At 49.0% G+C, this 23,956-nt stretch overlaps 1 protein-coding gene across 1 annotated transcript in view; it reads right to left on the reverse strand.

Moving 5' to 3' along the window:
* Positions 1-3,930: 3,930 nt before the first annotated feature.
* Positions 3,931-23,956, reverse strand: part of LOC148453923 (SPRY domain-containing SOCS box protein 3-like) — a 20,279-nt gene continuing 253 nt past the window's right edge. Inside the window, exons 2-5 of the mRNA XM_088461488.1 lie at positions 20,579-20,751; positions 18,136-18,267; positions 11,532-11,728; positions 3,931-7,566 (exon numbers count right to left, since the gene is read on the reverse strand). Of these exons, the coding sequence (XP_088317614.1) occupies positions 7,342-7,566; positions 11,532-11,728; positions 18,136-18,267; positions 20,579-20,751 (727 nt within the window). The 3' untranslated portion in view covers positions 3,931-7,341. The remainder of the gene's footprint in view (positions 7,567-11,531; positions 11,729-18,135; positions 18,268-20,578; positions 20,752-23,956) is intronic.

Genomic DNA, 23,956 nt, shown 5'->3' on the forward strand with positions numbered 1-23,956 from the left:
CATGCCTTTTCTTGCTCCTTTCCTGCTCGATGTGATTGGCAAATCCACTGCTGGTGGCTGCCGTGTGGAAGCATCAGGACAAGCAGAAGCGTAACCATGTCCAACACCACTTAACTGAGCCTACAGAAGGCAGGTGAGCACCATTTAATCATTTTAATATTTTTTAATGAGTTTTTCAATAGGAATCTTGCCCGCAGTACACTAGTGAGACAGGCTCTGACGGGACCTCACTGCTAACTGGCATCCTGAGACACTATAGGTGCAGAGACCTTTAGGTCTTAGTACCACTGTTCGATGCCCTGTGGTCCCCAAACCAACATTTCTGCGTGGCTGGGTCTCAGCACTTTCTCCCATGTGCTATCTGGCTGGACCAATATGCAATATGTAGCCCTTATCCTCATGTATCAAGGACGCTGCCTCATATGTGCTTTGTTACCCTGTTAATACCCAGTCTTGTTTTATTACCCTATTTCCAATTGTATAGCGCTGTGGAGTCTGTTAGGCTTACATGAATATTAATAAATAAAATAGTTGGGCATCTATGTATATGAGCACTTACTTGTTTATTAAACTGGACCATTGCGCAATGGTTTTCGGGAACTGCTGATTAATGATGGCTCAGAGAAGCAACGAGTGACTGACCTGTAATCTAAATTGCGTAAAGGTAAATATTTATCTCTCTACATTCATTTACTCAGCTAAGACACTGAGGAACAAGGCTTGCTCGCTGAAACTAAAGGCTGTCGCTCACCTATGCTTGTGGGGATGCCGGATATCCCTCTCTGCCTCTTGTACTATGCACTCTGGGGCCACAAACGTTTGTCGTCGTTGCGTATGGCTACAGGTGATAAGGTGAAGAACCAGGTGCAAAGTTCACATGAAGAAGCAAAACAAAATGTTCTTTCTAATAGTTGTTGGGCTGAGTGGGAGTCACTGTCCAATGATTACAGGTCTCAGACATTCCAGCTACTAATAGTGATAACATGTTTGTGTGCTCTCTGCCCAGTCTCCCAGCCACCTGTTTTCTTGTACGGGTTGTTCCCTCTCTGTACATCAGTTTAATTATCCATAAGTGGAACTAAACCCAGGAAAACATTGTAATACTAGTATTTTGGAACCTTTTATTAGATAGGCCGCTAGCTATTGTGCCTAGCGTTCAGGGGTGGCTCAAGGTGCTGGCTGGCCGGGCTATTGCCCACGGTACTGCGGCCTGGGGACGCATCCACAGTCACCCAGCCAGTGCCGCTCTGCGCTGCCATATATTGCCAGCCAACAGCTCCGGGTACTAGCACCCAGCGGCTCTCCATGGAGGCGCAACCTCTGTCAGGCTCCCTGGGTCAAATTCCTTTCCGGCGCACTTCGCCGTGCGGTCTGACTGGAACCTCAACCACTCCATTTGTCATCCCAGGCCAAATGCCGCCACTCTGAAGTTTTCAGCCAAATCCATCCATTGGAAGGCCCAGAACAGGCGGAGGTCCAAGCGGGACCCTAACCCCCCGAAAACCTGGCTAGGATCCAACTTGGCCACGGCGCATTTGGTTCATCCCAATCGATGCAGGGGTGTCCGGATGCATAACAAATAGATTAATTTTATATATAAGAATAAGATACAGCCACTGCCACCAATATGCATATAACCCATACAGTGAGTACATACCGGGTGCACCACAGAGCCCAGCATAATTAGGAAGATGATGTACGTTCGCTTTAATGTCTAAACTGTTAAAACTATATCAGATCACTGCTTTTTCCAATGTATTAGAATCCTCTCCCATGATCCAGAGTGTGATGAGTTTGACTTAATTGTGTATATTGGAAAAAAAAACTGTAAATCAGCTGTAGGGTGCGTGTGTGCAGGGGCGGTTTTAAGAGAGGAGTGGACCATGTTCAGTGCGGTCCCCCTCTCTCCGGCGGTCCCCGTGGTGCAGTACATTCTGGCTTAGTGCTTAAAATCTACTGTGCATGCACGGGACTCCGTGAAAATGTCGCCTGGGCCATTTTTTCAGGGACAGCAGTACTGCATATGTGTGAGTCACCGGTAAAATGGCTGCCGCCATTTTTCCAATGATTTTTGCTGCTGTGTGTGTGTTAGAGGGGAGTGGCAAAGGAAACTCTCGCCCTGGATGTTGCAGGGATATTCACTTGGCAATTCACTCAATGGGAGGTAATGCTGTGTACAGATTTAGACAACAGACCCATCCGCCGTCAGAGTAGCCAATTGGTAAGCTATACACACTTACCAATCTGCCGCTCGATATGTCTGGGCTGACATCACAACTGGGCGGGTAATTAAATTCGCCCGCTCACTTGAAACATCCGTGTCAGGGTCCGTGCGGTTGGCTGGTCACCAGTACACACAACCAGATGCACTGATATAACTTTGAGATATATCGGCATCGGCAGTGCCGCAGGGCCAACCTGATATATCTGCGAACAACATAGTTCACAGGCATATCGGGTGTACTGTACACCTCTGCCGAAGCACTCTCAGTATATTGTTCGTCGATTGCACAAACTATCGACAGGTGTGTACCCAGCATAAGAGTGGGGTGTTGGTGCGTTCTCCGGCTTCCACTGTACATGCGAAAGACAGACACCTTAGACCAGAGGTTCCCAAACTCCGCCATTACAGTCCTCCTTTTAAGGGTATCCATGCGTGAACATGGATAGCCTTAAAACCTGGACTGTAATGTAATGTCATTTGGGAACCTCTGCCTTAGGAAATTATATATAAGATGTGCAGGACCAGTGCTGGGTTCTCCTTTACCACCTGTCTCAAGTTAGGCGCATGTGGCACAAACACCCCTGGTTCACTATACATGCGCAGAAGAGATGTCATAGCCTATACCAGAGCTTCCCAAACTCTGTCCTCTTAACAGTCCAGGTTTTAAGGATGTCCATGCTTGACCACGGGTTACCTAATTAGTACCTCAGTCAATTTGATTTAAGCACCTGTGCTCAACCATGGATATCTCTAAAACCTGAAATGTAGGGAAGCCTTGAGGACCGCGTTTGGGAACCTCTGGCTTATACGATAATATATCTGGTACCAGGAATACTTAATTTATAAATCCAATCATAGGGGTTTCACTGTAATAACGGGGTTTGACCATTGATGCAGAAAAGCTTGCTACAGCCACATCACATCTAAATTATTACTCTGTATATGGGGAATCATATAACACTTTATATCAAATATGCTAAGTTTTGTACAAGCTCAAAAGCTATTTTACATGACTAACAACTCCAAGATGGCTTGTCTTCTTCTAATGGTCTCCATTAGCACTTCACTTGTTTTATTTCATTTGTTCCCAATTGTAAAATGCTGCGGGACATGCTTGCGCTATGTATATAAATGGTAATAATAATGACTAGTGATACCGGCATTTATACCATACTTGTATTGGAGGCCGTTAAATGGTGGAATATTAGTTGATTATTTCAACTTTTATAAATGATGAAAAATGCCAGCCAGCCAGCAGGTGTATATCAGCAAATAAGTGTCCAGGTTATTTTGGGGTACATTCAAGTGTGTCTATGGTGATATGGAAGTGTGTAATATAGAATGTTAGCTGAATAGGAACATAAAGGGGAGATTTATCCACCTGTTCTCCTTAAAAAAATTGATATGTTACCCATAGCAACCAATCAGCTTCTGTCTTGTCAAGTACATTCTATAAAATGATAGAAGCTGATTGGTTCCTATTTTTCAAGTGTCCTCTTTATAAGGTTTGATTCCCCCCCCCCCATTGTTTATACAAAAATGCTCAGTGCATTTAGAATATAGAACAAGGGTAGCCAGCATTCTGTGCTCCAGCTTCTGTAAAACTGTGGCAGGGCATGCTGGGATGTATAGTTCCACAGCAGCTGGAGTACCACACATTGCTTACACCTGGCATAGAATTACTGCAAAATAAGAACACAGCAACATCTTATTAAAAGTCCCGTTTAATGTAGATATGCATACGTGATTGTACAGTAATAATACATAGCATATCACTTATTACAAAAACTGCTCAATCTCTGTCCTAACACAGCGAGGGGCATCTTTGAGAGTGCCAGCCATTTCCCCACAGAAGTACTTATGCCATGAGATAAATGTTAAGGGTTAGCCAAGATAGTTAAAATTGTATATCACGGTTTATCGCAGCAATATGATGTTAATACATGGCAAGGATGTATTACAAACCACTCACAGGGGCTCCCTGTGGTGTGAAAGAAGGTATGTGATTGCTAATGTAATCACTTCTGTACTTCAGGACCCCATGGCATGCGCAGATGGTCACTATCGGAGAGGGATCCTAAGGATCCCTCTCCTGGTACATTCTGCGGAGTGTAGCCTATAGGCTACAATGGCTGTCTCCATCTAAAGTTGGTATTAGCTACTGGGGCTGAACTCTGAAATGCGTTGCAGGCCGGAGCTTAGTAAAACGGGTAGCAGTCGGGAAGCCGACGGACGTAATCCCGACCGCCGGCTTCCCGACTGTCTAATCCCAGCAGGGGTCTAATGACAGGCGTCGAAATCCCGACGCTTGTCATCAGACTTATGCTGGGAGCCGGACACCTAGCTTACCAATCGATGATAGGACGGGTGCGGACAGCTGTGCTGTTTTGGGGGTTAGGTTAGGGGCTCCCGGGCGGGACTTGGGGTTAGGGAGGCTAGGCTAGGGGAAGGGGGTAAATCATACCGATTCCTGGTAAAAACCTATGGAAGCTGCTTTTGTGATGATGCAAAATGGGAAACGGCAGTAGATATCCTCGGACATACGTTCTGGAGAAACTTACTATATGCATGTTCACCCTGATAAAAAAAAAAAAAATTTTGGGGGGGGAAATCCAGCAAATGTTGATTGATAAATAGGCCCCCAACTGAGAATGATATTTTGTAACATGTTGCATCCTGAGCTAGACAGATAGTGGTGAATAAATGCACCTGGTTATGCACTGACATGCAACAACGAGATTTCATTTTGAGACAAAATTGCTTCAATGAGCATGAAGTGGACTTTCCCTGTCTGTCATGAATTTTATAATCCAGGTGCGGCCTCTGGGCCTTACTCAGCAATGCACTGCTGTACGCAGATTCTCGATGATCGTGAATCTGCACAGGCGTCTGACCCGTTCTCCGCATGTGCAGAACGGGCCTGCGATCCCACATACAGACTGTCATTGATTGACAGTCTGCTGCAGTTTGTGGGCGGGGAGGGGGCGGCGATTGGTTCCGTTTCCTGAAAAAGCAAGGAGGGTCGCTGCCGTGGGGTGGGGTGTGGTGTGGTGTGTTTAAGGGAAGAGACCAAGATCTACGTCGGCTGACTGAGATTTCCTGGCCTCTTCCTAATCTGCGGCGGCCGGCTTGCGTGGCCCCATGGGTCACCTTAGCCAGACGATGTCCCGCAGTACGATGCTGCGTTGGACAGCGCAGCTCAGATGAGTAAAACAGCAGGAGACGTGATGCCTCCTGTGTATTACCATATCTGCAAGGATCGCAACTGCAAAGCTGCCTGCGTGCATACATCATATATCTATAGCCAGGGCCGTAGCTAAGGTAGTGCGGCCGGTGCCATCGCACAGGGCACCACAGGTCAGGGGGCGCTGTTTGGGCCTGTCAAATTTCTGTTTATTATCATTCTTGCTTGTAGATTCCTCTTATTTCATCCCCAGGATCTCCTGGCCTCTCCTATCTCTTCCCTAGCCCTTCCCGGGTGCATTTTGTCCCTTTGAAAAATGAGGGGGGCGCCAATGCTCTTTCTGGCACAGGGCACCAAAAAAGTCTAGCTACGGCTCTGTCTATAGCCTGCGTGAATACATCATATATCTAAAGCCTGCATGCAGCTTAGCAATTGCAAACCTTGCTGAATCAAGCCCTAAGCTCACAATGGCCTTTTCAGCCATCCGGGCATATGTTCTATAGCATCTGCATAGTGAGACTAAAGACAGCCCCGATGTCTGCTCTCATGATAATGACTGAGGCTGATCCAAGCAATATTATTATAAGTGGAAAAATTAAACTTAAGGGGGAGGGCAGGGTTAGGCAGCGGGGAGGGAAGGGCAGGGTTAGGCATCGGGGAGGGAAGGGCAGGGTTAGGCATCGGGGAGGGAAGGGCAGGGTTAGGCAGCGGGGAGGGGCAGGGAGGGAAGGGTAGGACTAGGCAGCGGGGAGGGGCAGGGTATGGTTAGGCAGCGGGGAGGGAGAGGTAGGGCTAAGCAGCGGGGAGGGGCAGGGTTAGGCAGCGGGGTGAAAAGGGTAGGGTTAGGCAGCGGGGAGAGAGGGACAGGGAGGAGGAGGGTTATTTTTCTGGAAAAATAAGTTCAGGAACTGTGGGTGGAGCTATAGAAAAAACAAAATATATATATATATATATTAATTATTTAGGAAAGAAGGCACTCAAAGGGGACTTTCAAATGAAACTTATCTTATGGAAAACACATTTTGGCTCAAGACATTATGTCCTAGTTAATGAGAGAGTTCCTGCTTGCTCCTGCTGAAAAATAGGGATGACGGTATCCTAACCCTGTCGGGATGCCGACGTCAGGATTCTGACCGCCAGCAGCCAGAGCGCCAGCCTCCCGCTCCCAACCTAACACACTGACTAGTCCCCTTTAGAAGGTTTGGTCCATCTCCCCAAAATCCCACAGCAGTGAGAGCAGCACAACCAGACATTGGGCATTCATCTATTTGTGTGAGGTGGACAACGCCTCTAAAACAAAATGCTCTGCGGTTCCCTGCATCGCAGTTCTGTATGTAACCTGTAGAAAATCTCAAGTACAAAGCAGAAAATAAAGATTCTCTGGTTACGGGAGAGTTTTCCTTTCATTTCTGTTTGGAGGTTCCTGGGGAATCCTCTTTTCTTCATAGAGTAGTGCAGGGCCTTCACCCCCTTATAGATCGTTCCCTCCACATAGAGGAGTTGTAGAAAATCTGAATTACAAAGTATAAAAGGTTCTCGGCTTAGGAGGCATTTTCCCTTAGTCATGTTCCTGAGGTGCAAACTTGTCTTCATACAATAGTCTAGGGCAGGTCTAGCCAATCTGCGGCTCTCCGGTGGTTGTGAAACTACACAACCCAGAATGCCCTGCCACAGTTTTCGCATTCCCAAAAAGCAAAATTGTTGCAGAGCATGCTGGGACTTGTAGTTTCATAGCAGGTGGAGATCTGCAGGTTGGCCAGGCCTGGTCTAAGGAATTAACCCTTTTATAGATCGCTTCCTTGCTCCGTACATCACATTGTTATATACCAGACGTCATTTCAAGGAGTGGTGGAACGAGGAGATGCCTCTGCCTGGCTTCAGGGCATTGTTTCTGTGTTACTGACGACAAAGTCTGCGACAGCTGCACCTTTGGTTACAGCTCATGCCCCGGGACATCCCAGGTTTTCCAGCTCTTCAGCTTCCACCTGACTGTAGCGGGTAGTGGTAGCATATCCGCCAAGTCCTTCTGGGTCAAGGTACGAGCCAGCGTTCTGAGACACCGCTCCTCCAGAGTGAGCAAACTACAACACCGTAGTCCCAGTGCCAGCTCCGTGCCCGGGCTGGTGGAAGAAACCATAGGATATAATGGTGTCTGGACCTGAGAAGAAAGGACAGTGATCAGATAACTTGATGTATAGCACAATATAGTTCTGCCTGCTGTATTGTGATGCTGAAACCAACAGACACCAATGGACGTTCCTTTATAGAGTTTTTGTTTTCTAACCAAAAAAATATGGTGACCTAACAGAATACCTTATTCCAGGGTTCTCAAACTCCGTCCTCAGGACCATACACATGTCACTTTTTCCAGGTCACCCATCCAGAGCTGGATTTTAGACCTCATGGGGCCCTAGGCAAGATACCAGTTTTGGGGCCCCCCTCCCTCAAACAAGCCATAGCACTATATTTTAATTTCTGATTCATGCCCCTGTACAGCATTCTGAAGAAAAGGTCCGCTGTGGCCTTGAAACGTCGGCTATGTATGTATGTATGGGTTGGGTACGGGATGCCAGTGCTCAGAATCCAGACGCCGGTATCCCAACAAAATTAGGATACAGATACCTGTTGTATCCTAACCCTCCCATCCTCCCCACAGCCTAACCCTAACCTTACCCCCCAGCAGCCTAACCCCTCACAGCACAAACCCCCTCTTTCCTCACATTACTGACCTCTCTCAGGACAGACCCTCCCCTCCTCCCCTCACAGCACAGACCCGCTCCTTCACAGAACCCCTCCTCCCCCTCATAGCACAGGCCCGCTCTTTCCTCACATCACTGACCCCTCTTCTCAGCACAGACTCCCCCCTCCTCTCATGCAATGCCCCCTGTAGTGGTGCCCCTTATGCAATGCCCCCTGTAGCAGCACCCCTTAGGCAGGACCCCCTGTAGTAGTGCCCATATGCAGTGCCCCCTGTAGTGGTGACCCTTAAAGTAGTGCCCCCCACCTCCCAGTACTTACCTGACTCCACGCGGCCATCGTCCAGGCTGACGCTCCCGCTCACATACCTATGGATCTAACGATTCGGTAGGCTCGGCCGCGCAAGTTCCTCATGTCGCGGGTGACGTCATGACATCACCCACGCAGTTCATCACTGGGAACGCTGGCCTCTGAAGCGATCGGAGGCTTCCTTATCCTCCGATCACTTTAGAGGCCAGCGTTCGCTGGCCCTGTCCTGAAACACTACCTCCTCCTCCTCCTCCCAGCTGGTAGGAGCAGGACTCTGGACATGGTGCTGCTGCTGCTGGCACCGGCTGGCAAGAGGAGACACAGCAGCAGCACGTCTAGAGCACTGCTCCTGCCAGGTGAGGGGAGGAGGAGTTGGAGTTAAAATGCAGGCTCTCTCCAGGGCCGGATTCCGGGGGGCCTGGCCACGGGCCCCTTGGAACCCGCCAGGCCCTAGGCGTCCGCCTAGGTTGCCTAGGGGTAAATCCGGCCCTGCACCCAGCAAGTGCGCAGATGCATTCACTGACACATTTTAAAAGATCCACAGGTGGAGCTAATTATTTCACTTGTGATTATGTGAGGAGACCTGGAAAACATGCACTGTTTCGGGTGCTGAGGACTGAGTTTGAGAACCTGTGCTTCATTCAAATGGCGACTTCTTTATAGAGCAGAGGTCCGCCATTACAGTCCAGGTTTTAAGGATATCCATGCTTGAATCCAGTTGGTTAAATCAAATTGACTAAGGTACTAATTAAGTCACCTGTGCTCAAGCATTGGATATCCTTAAAACGGGGACTGTAATGGCAGAGTTGGGATCCTCTGTTATAGGGAATATTGTTTGGGCACTACCATGCCGGATAAGGGATGGGGAAAATAAACTAGCTGAAGTTACTGATATTTGAACTGAATCTGTCTAACTTTCTTTACAAGGGGCTATTCAATAAAATGACATTATTATTACTTTTATTTTATTTTTTTAAACATGTCAATAAAAAAATACTTTAAAGTTTTAAAAATAAAGATATAGGGGTAGACATGTTACATTTTATTTACTATCCCCACAACCCCTCCAAATATAAAAAAATTATAATTTCTTAAGGTGCATACAGACACGATTTTTTAAACTATTATCGTTCAATCGTTGAAAAAATCGTTCACTTTCTGAGTTAAAACGATGAACGATTATCGTTCAGGCGCGTTCACGTTTGTAGTTCAGTCAGACTGACAAACTCAACAATTTTCAGTAAGGGAATATGCAAAAATCGTTTGTAGTTCAAAAAAATCGTTCATTACATTTAGTAAATGAATGATTTTAGTAAACTATTTTCGTTCATTTTTCCCTTGAAAAATAAATGAAAATCGTTTAATAAAATCGTTCATTTACAAAATCGTTGTGTGTGTGTATGCACCTTAACAAGGAGACCTGGAAAGCCAAATATATTTTATTTTGTTTTCAATGTTTTCTTCAGGCTTGCCTACCCTCCCGATTTGGCCGGGAGCCTCCCGATTTTCGAGTGCCGCTCCCGGCCCCCCGCAAAGGCAGGCAAGCCTCCCGGAAGTCTCTGACCCTCCCTACCTCCCCCTGAAACAACTAGAAACCCCCGCAGCGGGGGGAGGGGGGGGGCAGTGACGCGATTCGCGCTGAATCGCGTCATCGTGGCCCCGCCCCCTGCTTCACAACACCGAAAATAATGGCATTGTGAAGATGGGGCGGAGCCATTATGACGCGATCGTGCGGCCCCGCCCCCGGCTCCACCCCCAATGAGAAACAACCTGACCGCCCCGGCTCTGCCCCCAATGGCCGGCCCCGCCCCCGCTGTTAGCCGACAATCAGCTCCCTCCCGGAAGGCTGGAGCTGACTGTCGGCAAGTATGGTTTTTCTTTACCTGTTACTCCATTCTAAGATATTGATAACAGCAATTAGTACCTACTTAGTACCACATCCTCTGTTCTCCATGTGATACTCAGAATCTGTTCTTATTCTAGATCAGTGGTTCTCAAACTCTGTCCTCAAGACCCCACACAGTTCATGTTTTCCAGGTCACCAGCACACATTTGCCTAGCGGTAAATCTGGCCCTGCACCCAGCAAGTGCGCAGATGCATTCATTACTCACTGACACATTTTATAAGATCCACAGGTGGAGCTAATTATCTCACTTGTGGTTCTGTGAGGAGACCTGGAAAACATGCACTGTTTAGGGTCCTGAGAACTGGGTTTGAGAACCTGTGTTCTAGAGCAGTGGTTCTCAAATTCAGTCCTCAGGACCACACACAGGTCACGTTTTTCAGGTCACCCAGCAGGTGCACAGGTGTATTCATTACTCAGTGACACATTTTTAAAGATCCACGGCTGGCCATACACACTACAATTATCTGGGCAATCCGCCCGATATCCGCAGATCGCCCCGATAATTGCAGCATGTGTGCGGGCGACCGAGGGTTAAATATTGCTCGGCCGGGGATTCCGGATTGTCCAGCATGCCCGTCCGATGCAATATTTATGGGGTAATCTGTCGGCCGCATCGGGCAGTCTATGCCCAGCCGTGGCCGACAGACAGACATTTCCTGTGTTCCTTCCCATGGAAGGAACAGGGAAATGTCTCCTCCCACGGGGCGAAGCGCAGATGTTGGGGCTAATACACTGAGATTTCTCACAGTGTATGTCGCGGACATCTGCGGCTGGCATGCTGCCCTGTATGCCCAGCTTTATTCTGTGAGGAGACCTGGAAAACATGTACTGTTTGGGGTCCTGAGGACTGAGTTTGAGAACCTGTGTTCTAGAGCAGTGGTTCTCAAACTCGGTCCTCAGGACCCCACACAGATAACGTTTTCCAGGTCACCCAGCAGGGGCACAGGTGTATTCATTACTCACTGAAAATCCACAGGTGGAGCTAATTATTTCACTGATTCTGTGAGGAGATATGGAAAACATGCACTGTTTGGGGTCCTGAGGACCGAGTTTGAGAACCTGTGTTCTAGAGTATATGCTTAGTAAAGACTTCATTATATTAATTGGTGTATGTCCAAGCAGAAGACTTTGTGGATGATGTCCATAAAAGTCTAATCCAAATGTTGTGAATAACTATTTTTGCTGGCTCTCTTGTCACCTATGACCGTACCTTGTGTAGTCCTGTGAAAGCCAAACCCAGACTCTGTCTGTCCTTATAGAAGGTCAGTGTACCCTCCTCCATATTCAAGTGCACGCCAATAACTGTCCCCTCCTCGTAGAATGGGTCTGTGTATAGTCTGCCGCTGCTGCTGCCGCCATGCCAGATTGTGCCTCGATAGGACAAGCCCCAGCTCTCATTGTCTACACCTGGTGATGAGGAAAATCACTACATGAAAATGTTAGACCTGGAAAATGGAGTATGGATTCCAGTATCTTCAGGATGATCCCATTTGGGATCATAAGAAATTCTGTGGCCATGACAAAAAAAAAAAAAAAATGTTTTATTTTCTATGGACGGCTAAACAACTTCCCGTTGTTTAGCCGTCCAAACAACGCCAAATCACCTGTATATGGTGTGACCTGTTGACCATTCAAACAGAGGAGGTCCAGATGCTACCACTGACCATACATCCCAGTAGGTGCTAGGGGGTCTATTTACTAAGCAGTGTTAGGAGACAGAGTGAAAAGTGATAAGAAAGTGATACGGTGCCAGCCAATCAGCTCCCAATTGTCATCTCACAGGCTGTGTTTGAAAAAATATGAGATATGGTAAGAACTTACCCTTGTTATCTCTATTTCTACGAAGTCCATAGGGTTCCACAGGATACCTTGGGGTATAGGTGTGACGTCAGTCATTGGGCACCAAAGAGTTAAGCTTTCAGCCTCCCAGGATGCACTAGGTCCCCCTCCTATACCCCGCCCCCGAGCCAAGGCATCACAGTTAGTTACCAAGCCATAGGCCGGAGGAGAAGGAAGAGAGAGAACAAAGATCTGGACACATACAAGAATCACATTCTCACCAGAGGGAGACGGAATACCGGTGACCAGAGCGAAGCCCATCTGCAGCACAGGTGCGACAGGGCGGGAGTCCTGTGGAACCCTATGGACTTCGTAGAAATAGAGATAACAAGGGTAAGTTCTTACCATATCTTATATTTTCTACTTCAGGGTCCATAGGGTATCCACAGGATACCTTGGGGATGTCCCAAAGCAGTATCCTTTAAGGGTGGGGACGCTCCTGTGCAGAAAGGAGAATCCGCCGCCCGAAGGAAGCATCCTGAGAGGCGAAGGTGTCAAACCTGTAATACCTCACGAAGGTATGGACAGAGGACCACGTAGCAGCCTTGCAGATCTGGACTGCAGAGGCACCACGTCGAGCTGCCCACGAAGGACCCACAGACCTAGTGGAATGAGCCTTCACAGAAGGAGGAACCGGCAGGCCTTCATGAAGATAAGCTTCAGAAATAGCCATACGGATCCAGGCTGCCAAAGTTTGCTTTGAAGCAGGCCAACCCTTTTTACGGAAGCCATAGAGGACAAACAAAGCGTCCGACTTCCTAAACGAAGAAGTGCGGTCAACATAAGTCCTTAAGGCCCGCACAACATCCAAAGAGGCCTCACCCACGGAAAGACCCGGTGAGTTAAAGGCCGGAACAACGATTTCCTCGTTAACATGAAACTGGGAAACAACTTTGGGAAGAAACTCGGGCCGAGTGCGGAGCACTGCCCTGTTCCCATGAAAAACCAAGAAAGGGGGTCTACAAGAAAGAGCCCCTAACTCAGAAACACGTCTGGCCGAAGCAATAGCCAGAAGGAAAACAGTCTTAGCTGTTAGCCATTTAAGATCCACTGAACCCAGTGGTTCAAACGGCGGTCCTTGGAGAGCCCTCAGGACCACAGCCAAATCCCAAGGCGCCACAGGTGGAACAAAGGGCGGCTGAATGCGGACAACACCTTGCATAAAGGTGCGCACATCCGGGATTGTAGCAATCCTACGGTGAAACCAGACAGACAGGGCCGAAACCTGTACCTTCAAAGAAGCAAGGCAAAGCCCATGATCTAGTCCCGCTTGTAGGAAGGCGAGAATCCGAGACAGACGAAACTCCCGCGGTGCATAACCTCTCGGTCAACACCACTGGAAAAACGTATGCCACACGCGATGGTATATCCTCGCGGAAGACTGTTTCCGAGCTCGCAACATGGTACGCACCACAGAGCTGGAAAACCCCCGGGACCTCAGCATGGCCGTCTCAACAGCCACGCCGTCAAAGACAGCCGAGTCAGGTCCGGGTGAAGACAAGGACCCTGAGACAGAAGGTCCGGTCGTAGCGGCAACCGCAGAGGACTGACCACTGACAGACCCTGAAGGTCTGAGAACCAGTGCCGTCTGGGCCACGCGGGAGCTATCAACAGGAGCGTCCCTCCTTCCTGTTTGAATTTCCGGATTACCCGTGGAAGAAGGGAGACCGGAGGGAACAGGTATGCGAACCGGAATGTCCACCGGACGGACAGAGCATCCACCAGAGACGCCCCTTCGTCTCTTGTGCGAGACCCGTACACCGGCAACTTGTTGTTGTGCCGGGACGCCATGAGGTCGATCTCTGGAAGACCCCACCTGTCCACCAGCAGTTGAAAAACGTCCGGGTGCAGGGACCATTCCCCCGGATGAACGTCCTGGCGACTTAGAAAGTCCGCCTCCCAATTTAGCACTCCCGGGATGAAGACCGCTGATATGGCCGGAAGATTGCGCTCCGCCCAAACCAGGATCCGAGAGACCTCTACGAGAGCCGCCCGACTGCGGGTTCCTCCTTGCCTGTTTATGTAGGCCACGGTGGTAGCGTTGTCCGACTGGACCTGTACCGGGTGATCCTGGAGAAACCGATGTGCCTGCTGGAGAGCATTGAAGACCGCACGGATTTCCAAGATATTTATGGGAAGCTCCGCTTCTGTCGGCGTCCACCTGCCCTGGAACAAGTGTGGACCCAAAACCGCTCCCCAGCCCCGAAGACTGGCGTCCGTTGTCAACAGGACCCAATTTGGAACCCAGAACGGATGTCCCTTGTTGAGGTGGGTCGTCTGTAACCACCAAGCAAGGGACAGGCGAACTTCCGGGGTGAGCACAATCGTCTGGGACTTCAGAGACTGAGGCAGCCCGTTCCACTTGGACAGGATCAGGTGCTGCAGAGGTCTGGAGTGAAACTGGGTGTATTCCACCATTTCGAACACCGACACCATGGAGCGAAGTAACCTCATCGCCGAGTGTAGGGACACCCGGCGGCTGTGCAGACAACTGCGCACCCTTGACTGTAAAGCAGAGATCTTGTCCTCCGTCACGAAGATCCTTTGCTGTCCCGAGTCCAATAAGGCTCCAAGATGCAGAATCCTCCGAGACGGGATTAGAGTGGACTTCTGCCAGTTGATTAGCCAGCCGTGCCGTTGCAGCAGTGCAATGGTCGGGTCCAAGTGGCGTAACAGGAGCTCTGGAGAACCTGCCACCAATAACAGGTCGTCCAAGTACGGCAACAGGCGGACTCCCTGCAGCCGCAGAGAAGCCGCCATGACCGCCATCACCTTGGTGAAAACCCGTGGTGCTGTCGCCAGGCCAAAAGGTCACGCCCGAAACTGGAAGTGGTCGCTGCGGATTGCAAACCTGAGGAACTGTTGATGGCGCAAAAGAATAGGGACATGCAGGTAAGCGTCCTCTATGTCCAATGACACCATGTAGTCCCCAGGTTCCAGCGCCAGGATGATGGACCGTAGGGTCTCCATCCGAAACTTCGGTACCCGCAAAGACCTGTTGAGTGCTTTGAGGTTGAGAATCGGATGATACGACCCATTGGGTTTCTGTACCAAAAAAAGATTTGAATAGAAACCCTGGCCCCTCTGGGAGAATGGAACAAGCACTATAACTCCAGCCTGGAGCATAGTGTGCAATACCTTCCGCAGCTCCGTAGCCTTGTTCCGGTCTGATGGTAGACCCATGGTGAAGAAGCGAGCCGGGGGTCTGTGCCGGAAGGAGAGGGCGTACCCGTGGGAGACCACCTCCAGAACCCAAGTGTCTGTCGTAGTGGTCGACCAACACTGGGCGAACTGCAGCAGGCAGCCTCCCACCCTGGGATCCCCCAAAGGGAGGCCCGGACCGTCAGGCCGCAGGCTTGTCATCTGGCTTGGGGGCCGGACGTCTGGTACTCCATGTCTGCTTCCGGGGCTTGACCGATTTCTTAGGGCCAGCCTGTCGAGGAAACGACTGTGGTTTGGGCCTGCCCTGGGCCCTAGATGACCGAAAGGACGATGGTCCAGAACCAGAAGGAGACAAGCCGATTTGGCTGCCGCCAGCGTGGCCACAATCTTACCCAGATCCGGACCGAAGAGAACTTCTCCGGTAAACGGCAACGCCTCCAGACCCTTTTTGGAATCTGCGTCCGCCATCCAGGATCGCAGCCACAAGGTGCGACGAGCAGCTACCGCTGCTGAAGAAATCCTAGACACCAGAGTACTAATGTCTAGGGCCGCCTCGTTGATGTAGGTGGCCGAATCACGGAGATTGCCAATCAACTCCGCCTGTTCGGCCGGACAGTCGGAATCAAAAGAAGCCTCTAATGAATCCGCCCAGCGCTCCATCGCTCTGGCAACCCAGCAAATGGCCATAGCCGGCCGTGCTGCCCCCCCGCAAGGGAATAAGCGGACTTCAGGCAGATCTCCACCTTGCGGTCCGTAGCATCCTTAAGGGAGGACATGGATGGCATCGGCAATGTGGCACTACGGACAAGACGGGTCACGTGAGAATCCACCTGTGGAGGGGATTCCCACTTTGCAAAATAATTATCCGCGAACGGATAAGCCACCGCCAGGCGTCTATGTGGCTGGTATCTTTTGCCTGGCTGTTTCCACGCCTCCTCTAAATGGTCCACCAACTGACCCGAAAGAGGAAAGACTGTGGCATCGCCCTTCACATCTTTGAAAAAGGCATACTTAGATTTAGCCGCTGGGGGAACTTCGTCCTCAATCACCAAGGCTGTGCGGACCGCCCGAATAAGTCCAGGAATATATACTTTGGACTTAGCATCAGCGTCCTTAGCATGGAGAGGTTCCTGATCGTAAGGATCCAGAATCTCCCCATCATCAGACGTCCCCTCGTCATCCTCATAAGGAGCCGACAGAGACGCCACCGGCCGTTTATGCGGCCGCATCACAGACTCCCCTTGCAACACATCCGACAAGTGCTGTACAGAACTCGTCAGGGAGTTAACCCACGCTGGCTCCTGAGAAACCGGGAGCGGGGAAATAGGGAGACTGTGGGGTACCACCAATTGTCGTGGGAAACCCTGCATGGGTGACGACACCACTGACTGCTGGGACAAACCCATCGGTGTAAACGCGGGCTGCGGAGCTAACTGGCCCACTAAGGCTGTAAGCGCTTGAGCGAAACAAGCCCAGGGCGGCTCCTGTACTGGTGCAGTAACCGTAAGAGGCCGCGCCATAGACAAACACTGCCGGCAGAGGCCCTCCGCGCTACCCTCCCCCTCCGCTAACGGTACTTTACATGTAGTACACTGTAGCCGGAGGGGAAAATCACTTTCAGACATGATGGCACCACATATGTGACCCCTCTCACCAATTATATATTTAAGAGGCGAGAGACCACCCTGCAGCACCGCACCGCAAGGGCTTAGCAGAAAAAACAGGGACAGTATAAAGCTGACAGTTTAGAAAAAAAGTTACAGGCAGCAACGCTAGCACAGTCACATACAATGCAGAGAAATAACAATTCCTGCACTAACAGCGCTGATCACTCAACTACACAGACACAGGGCCTGGTAGGACACAGCGCTGCATACACAGACCTGACCACAGCGGAGGAGAGGTATGCGGGGGGACCCAGACCACGATGCTTCCAATGCAGGTTTCCAGCAGCGTTCACCATGCTTCAGAAAAGATGGCCACCGAGGAGCAGAGAGAAGGCTGTCCTGGGGGAGGAGCGCTGACACAGGGCCAGTCAGCACAGTGCAGAGAGGGCTGTGTGCAGCGGGGGAGGCGCCGGCTGTGAGACAGGGAAGGCGCGCTCCCCTGGCATGCATTTAACCCCTGGGACGCCGCAGCGCTACCGCTCTGCTGCGGTCCGCTGTCCCAGGGGGTAGTGGAAGCGCAGGTTGGTCGCCTGGCTCCACGCTGTAGCCAGTCCCCAGGCAGCCCCCTGCCTGGGGACTTAGGACCATGTGATCAGCGGGGACCCCCCGCGGGACCCCGCTGCTTACCTCTGTCCCCCTTGAATCCGGCCATGGTCCGGAACATCTGGGGTCACCGCTAGCTGTAACCCCAGATGTCCACCAGCATCCCCGGATCAGTACCGGCGTTCTGGTACCGGCGGGGTGTAGGGAAGACAGCATGGACGTCAGGACTGACTGTCCATGCTGTTCATCCAGATGTGCAGCCACAGCTGCATGAAGAAAATGCTTCAGGGGCTCTTCTAAGCCCCCCTCTAGCAGGTGCCTCCGACTACGGCCGGGCACCAAACGAAACTGAGATGCCTTGGCTCGGGGGCGGGGTATAGGAGGGGGACCTAGTGCATCCTGGGAGGCTGAAAGCTTAACTCTTTGGTGCCCGATGACTGACGTCACACCTATACCCCAAGGTATCCTGTGGATACCCTATGGACCCTGAAGTAGAAATTACAGTTGGGAGCTGATTGGCTGGCACCTTATCACTTTTCACTGCTTAGTAAATAAACCTCTAGGTCTATAGTTCCATCCGTAAATGTCTAGTATAGAACTCACCTAGCAAGTTGACGTACTGAAAGCTCCCAGCATGCAATGCAGCTCTGCTGGTCCCAATACCGACCATGACGGACATTCCCGATGGGGGTTCCAGGAACTGGATCTCCCAGTAATGCTCCCCTTGTATGAATCCTGTAAGGGGAAACCAGGCATCAATAAATAATAAGGAGCTGGGAACCCGTAAGGGGGAGTTGTTAGGAATTCATTAAAATTGTAAAGGCAACAGTAGTCAATGTCAATGTGTACGAGACCTCCCTGCTGTTATCTTTTTCTCGGGGACAAGTCTTGCAGATGGTCTGCAAATGGGTGAGATTTATGAAGGTGATGAGAGGGGACAGAAGGGAATCTCTGTAAGCCCTGTATACCGCAGCTGATGCTAAACAGGTCCTGTACGCAGCAATTGACTTAATAGCAGGTAATAAGATAGCCGATACATCCTGAACCCCTGAGAGATAATGTCGACAAGAATCTCGCCCCCCATTTGTTCCTCTTTCATTGGCTGAGATAAAATGTTGTGAAAATTTTGGGCTATCTGGGCTATAGAATACCCTTCTGCAGCCTAAGGAGAGAAGTAGGGTTTCCCAACCAAACCCTGCACACAAATCTGAGCATAGAACGGATTTATCTTCTGCACTGAAGAAGTATATAAGTACGACCTCAGTTGTAACCGGTAGTAAGATGCATCTGAGACACTAATGCTGGGACTAGATTGTCCCTTAGTCAACTGAAGGGAGAGCTAGTCATTATTCTGGAACTGTCCTAACGAATGTCACAGCTTCAATCAGTGTAATGATCAAACCCTTTTACTCACTGCAGTGAGCTATAATGTCAACTAGTAATGATCAAAAGAGAATGTAAATAATAACTTACATTTTATTTACCGATAGCATGAAAAACATCAGACTACTGTCCTGGATAAACACAAAGTGTAAAAAAAAAAATGTCTCCAGTACAGGAAGTTGGACTTGGCGTGACACTTTTACACAGTGCAACTCCAGATTTTCTGGCTACCCCAAAACTTAGGCGCACTTCCAGTTTGAGGAGGCATCTCCTGACACCTTAACATGTGCGCTGGGCAGGCCATCAAGGCGGACCCCTGCCAAACCAAAGCTATTTGTGGTGGGCATGGGTGTAACTACCATAGGCACAAGGGGTGCAGCTACTATGGGGCCCAGACCTGAGGGGACTCATCTTCCTTGTCAAAGTTACATGTGTCATATACATTTTTCACCATTCAGCATAGGGGCCCTTACAAACTTTTACTGTGTAGGGCCTTCAAATCCCTAGTTAGTTGGTGCACTGTATGAATTATGGTGCATTACAGTACCAGGCTCTGCAAAGATGTTTACACAACCTATTTCATCTGGGTGAATTTTGTCTGCTTCCAAACCTGGCATCTACTCTCTTTTTCTACATTTTTCTGGGCTCAATTCATTAATTAATTGATTTTAAAATAATGGGGTCTATGTACAAAGCCTAAAGTGGATGGAGACAAAGGCCCTGATTCAGAGCCGGACGAATCAGGGCCCACCTCCATAATTATGGAGCGTCCTCCTGGACGCTCGTATAGCTGTGGGTCACCACCCACAGCCTATACGAGCGTGCAGGTTGATGGTCGCGATGGTCTTGACCATCGCGACCATCGCCACTGCGAACCGAAGCCTGCGGTTGAGTTTCTCAACCGCAAGGCCCGGAGTGATTTTGGCTCTATCAGAGCCAAAATCACTCCCACTGACATCACTAGTGATGTCAGTGGGGCCGGCTTCTGACGTTAGGCGTTCCCTTGGGAACGCCCCTGTCTGGGTGGCACGCCCCCGGCACGCCCACCAAAGGGGGCGTGCTGTCAATCAACATCGACAGCACGCCCCCTTTGATTAGACACAACGAGCGAAGGAAAGTCCTTCGCTCGTCGCGTCTCGCGCATGCGCACGACGGAGCTCCCTCCGTCATGCGCATGCGCAGTGCACACCATCGACCCACTTGCGAGCGGACAGCCGCTCGCGAGTGGGTCTGAATCAGGCCCAAAGTACCAACCAATCAGCTCCTAACTGTCTTTTTTCAAACAATGGGGCAGATGTACTAAGTGATAAATTGGAGAGTGATAAACGACCAGCCACTCAGCTGTTGTGTTACAGGCTGTGTTTGAAAAAAATGACAGTTAGGAGCTGATTGGTTGGTAGTTTATCACTCTCCAAGTTATCACTTTCCAGGGCTTAGTACATCTGCCCCACAGCCTGTAAAGTGACAATTAAGAGCTGATTGGTTGGTACTTTATCTCTCTACAAGGTTTAGTACACGGACCCCAAACTTTGATATAACTTACCTAACGGAGTTGAAACGAGTCAGGTTGTCGCCTCTAGTATTACTACAGTTGGGAAGAAAATTGCAATGGGGGACCAGTATTTTCTCGTTTCACCCGAAGATGAAGGCCAGGGTCCATTACCTGTGTCCCCTCGCACTGCAGCGGTGCCGCAGCTCTCCAAGGCAGGGTCTGTGTGAAAGTAAACCTCGCGCTGACACTGGGACAGCTGCGCCCTCGGCGACTGGTCATTCAGCTCCCACACCCATCTTTCCTCCACGTACCCACAAGGCATGGGGGGCTTCAGGGGCTCCGCACTGAGATCAGAGAGAAAAAGAGGCATACATGGGGTAAGCACATGGGGGGGTACGAATATTCGACTAACTGGCATCAGAGACACTGGAAATCTAAGGTGACAAATGAGCAAGAGATCCCCTTCTACTAGTGGTCTAGTGTATAACATATGCTGCAAAAGCCGCACTGGGGCCACATGAATGGTCAGGTCAGAAGTTTCCTCAGCTGGGGCTCTGTAGTTATTGTGTGTTTATATAGCACCTCAATATTATGCAGCGCTGATATTTGTCATTCACCCTAGTCCCATTGGAGCTTAGAGTCTAGGGGGTCTAGTTACTAAGCAGTGTTAGGAGACAGAGTGAAAAGTGATAAGGTGCCAGCCAATCAGCTCCCAACTGTCATTTTTCAAACACAGCCTGCAAGATGGTAGTTGGGATCTGATTGGCTGGCACCTTATCACTTTTCACTCTGGTCTCCTAACACTGCTTAGTACATAGACCCCTAGATTGTGTACTGCGCACACACAAGGGCCGTTCTGTCAGCAGCCATTTAACTTACCATCATGTTTCTAGGGTGTGGGAGGAAACACAGATAAACTGAGGAGTCCACAGATAGGCCCATGGCCAGAATTGGACCCATGGCCTCAGTACCACAGGGCATTAATAAGAATCATTGAGCCAGTGTAGTGCCCATGGTATGGGAGCTGCAGGGCAGCAGGTTTTCACATCCCGGAACTATTGCTATACATGTCACTTACGAATAAAAAAAATACATTTTGGCCTATGTAGTAACCTGATTTACCCCGACATCATGCGGAATTGGTATAGTAGTCTGTACATTAAGTAACCTGCCCATTTAATGAAGCCTGAATGCAGTCGGTATCAGGGAGATCTCCTGCATGCAGAGCGCAATCCCCATCCTTTTTCATTGAGGAGGACTGTAGTCTGGGGCAATGGAACAAAGCTTAGCTTTCCCTAGCTCGGCCCCAGGAGCTAACAGCATAGTCAGATGACAATAGCCATTGTAGAACTTTGACTACACTACAGTATCGCTGGAAAGGGATCTTCTGATCCTTCTACAGATACTGGACATCTAGATAGTGGAGTCTCCCACTGAGAGACTGTGCGGGGATTGCCTCTTATCATAGTAAGCCAGCATTGCTACATAGCTAAACAATGCAATATATTGTTATTTATCTGAGAAAAACACAGATAAATAAATGTGTTGCAGGTGATGCATTACCTAAAGCCCACAAGCCACTGTGTATTTATAAAATATGTCCAGTCTAAAGGTGCCTACACACTAGACAATATTTTACACAATTTGCCCGATTTCAAAGCATCGTGACGTCAAACCGTGTGAAATATGCCCAAATCGTGAGTGTCCACTCACGATCACGATGTCGATGCGCGCCCCTGTGGGTCATACATCGCATCTTCAGATCTGCCTGCTGCAGGTAAGATTTGCCAATCTCATACACGATTTTGTGCAATAGATAGATTTTGTGCAAGATAGATCTTTGGTCAGATTGGACACTTTTTAGCACCATATCGTGTCCTGGAGAGCCTGGGAGCTGCCGGGGAGAGTTCAAGGGAAATCGCTCACATGAGCACATCGTGTGCAGGCAGCTTAGCTGGGCATCCACTATACAATTATCTGTCAGATATCTGTCCAATCTGGCTGGTTGGAATGAAAACCTGGTAATGTACGGGAGCCAATGAGAGTCGATGATACGGTTTTAAACACTGGAAAAAGGACAAAAAAATTGTTCAAATTGGTTACATTTGTGTGTTTAACCAATTTGTCTGAACAACCATTTTTGTCTGTTTTCCAGTGTTTGGGATTCATATTGATGATTGTCATTTGCTCCCATACATAACCAGGTTTTCATTCCAACCAGCCAGATTGTCCTCACACGGGTGTCACCTGCCAAGGGGTGACACCAAAGTGCTGACTCCCTCTCAGTGACAGGAGCCGGGTGCTCCACTGTAGCATTTTGTGCAGCATTCGGCTCCAGACACAGTGAGGGAGTCGGCACTGCAAATACACTAGTCCCAGAGGGCAGTCCGTACCTCTGGGACCCCACGGATAGACTAAAATGGGGGGGTTAGGGCCACGTGGCCACGGCCTCTACCCGCAAAGCCACACCTCTTGACCACACCCCCCTGAAGGAGGTCTGGGAGCAACTGTTTGTTGAGAGTTCTAGAACTGGCATCTGGATGCGCCTTCCTCACCCATGCCCACTTAGCTCTGCAGTCCAAGGTACTGCTGTGACTGCCCCTTTACTACCAAATAATTGTATAGTGGCTGCCCAGCTTTAGTCACTGTGTGTAACAGACATTATACCTTTTCCTCCATATATAACTAAGTGTGCATGCAGGCTGGATAGTATCATATATAGTATATAATATGATATATATAGTAAGACAGGCCAGTGCCTGGGCTGAGAGTGTGTACAGAGAGGACAGTAACATATATAGTATATAATATGATATATATAATAAGACATGCCAGTACCTGGGATGAGTGTGCATACAGAGAGTACAGTAACATATAGTATATATAATAAGACATGCCAGTCCCTGGGCTGAGCGTGCGTACAGAGAGGACAGTAACATTATATATATATCATATTATATACTATATATAAGACATGCCAGTACCTGGGCAGAGTGTGTATACAGAGAGGACAGTAACATATATAGTATATAATATGATATATATAATAAGACATGCCAGTACCTGGGCAGAGTGTGTATACAGAGAGGACAGTAACATATATAGTATATAATATGATATATAAAGTATATATAATAGGACATGCCAGTACCTGGGCAGAGTGTGTATACAGAGAGGACAGTAATATATATATATATATATATATATATATATATATATATATATATAGTAAATAATATGATGTATATATAATAAGACATGCCAGTACCTGCCCTGAGTGTGCATACAGAGGACAGTAACATATATAGTATATAGTATGATGTTTATATAATGTGACATGCCAGTACCTGGGCTGAGCGTGCATACAGAGAGTAAAGTAACATATATAGTATATAATATCATATATATAGTATATATAATAGGACATGCCAGTACCTGGGCAGAGTGTGTATACAGAGAGGACAATAACATATATAGTATATAATATGATACATATAGTATACATAATAGGACATGCCAGTACCTGGGCAGAGTGTTTATATATATATA

Source organism: Taudactylus pleione, unplaced genomic scaffold (genome assembly GCF_031769625.1).
Source record: "Taudactylus pleione unplaced genomic scaffold, aTauple2 ptg001060l, whole genome shotgun sequence".
NCBI classification, from domain to species: domain Eukaryota; kingdom Metazoa; phylum Chordata; class Amphibia; order Anura; family Myobatrachidae; genus Taudactylus; species Taudactylus pleione.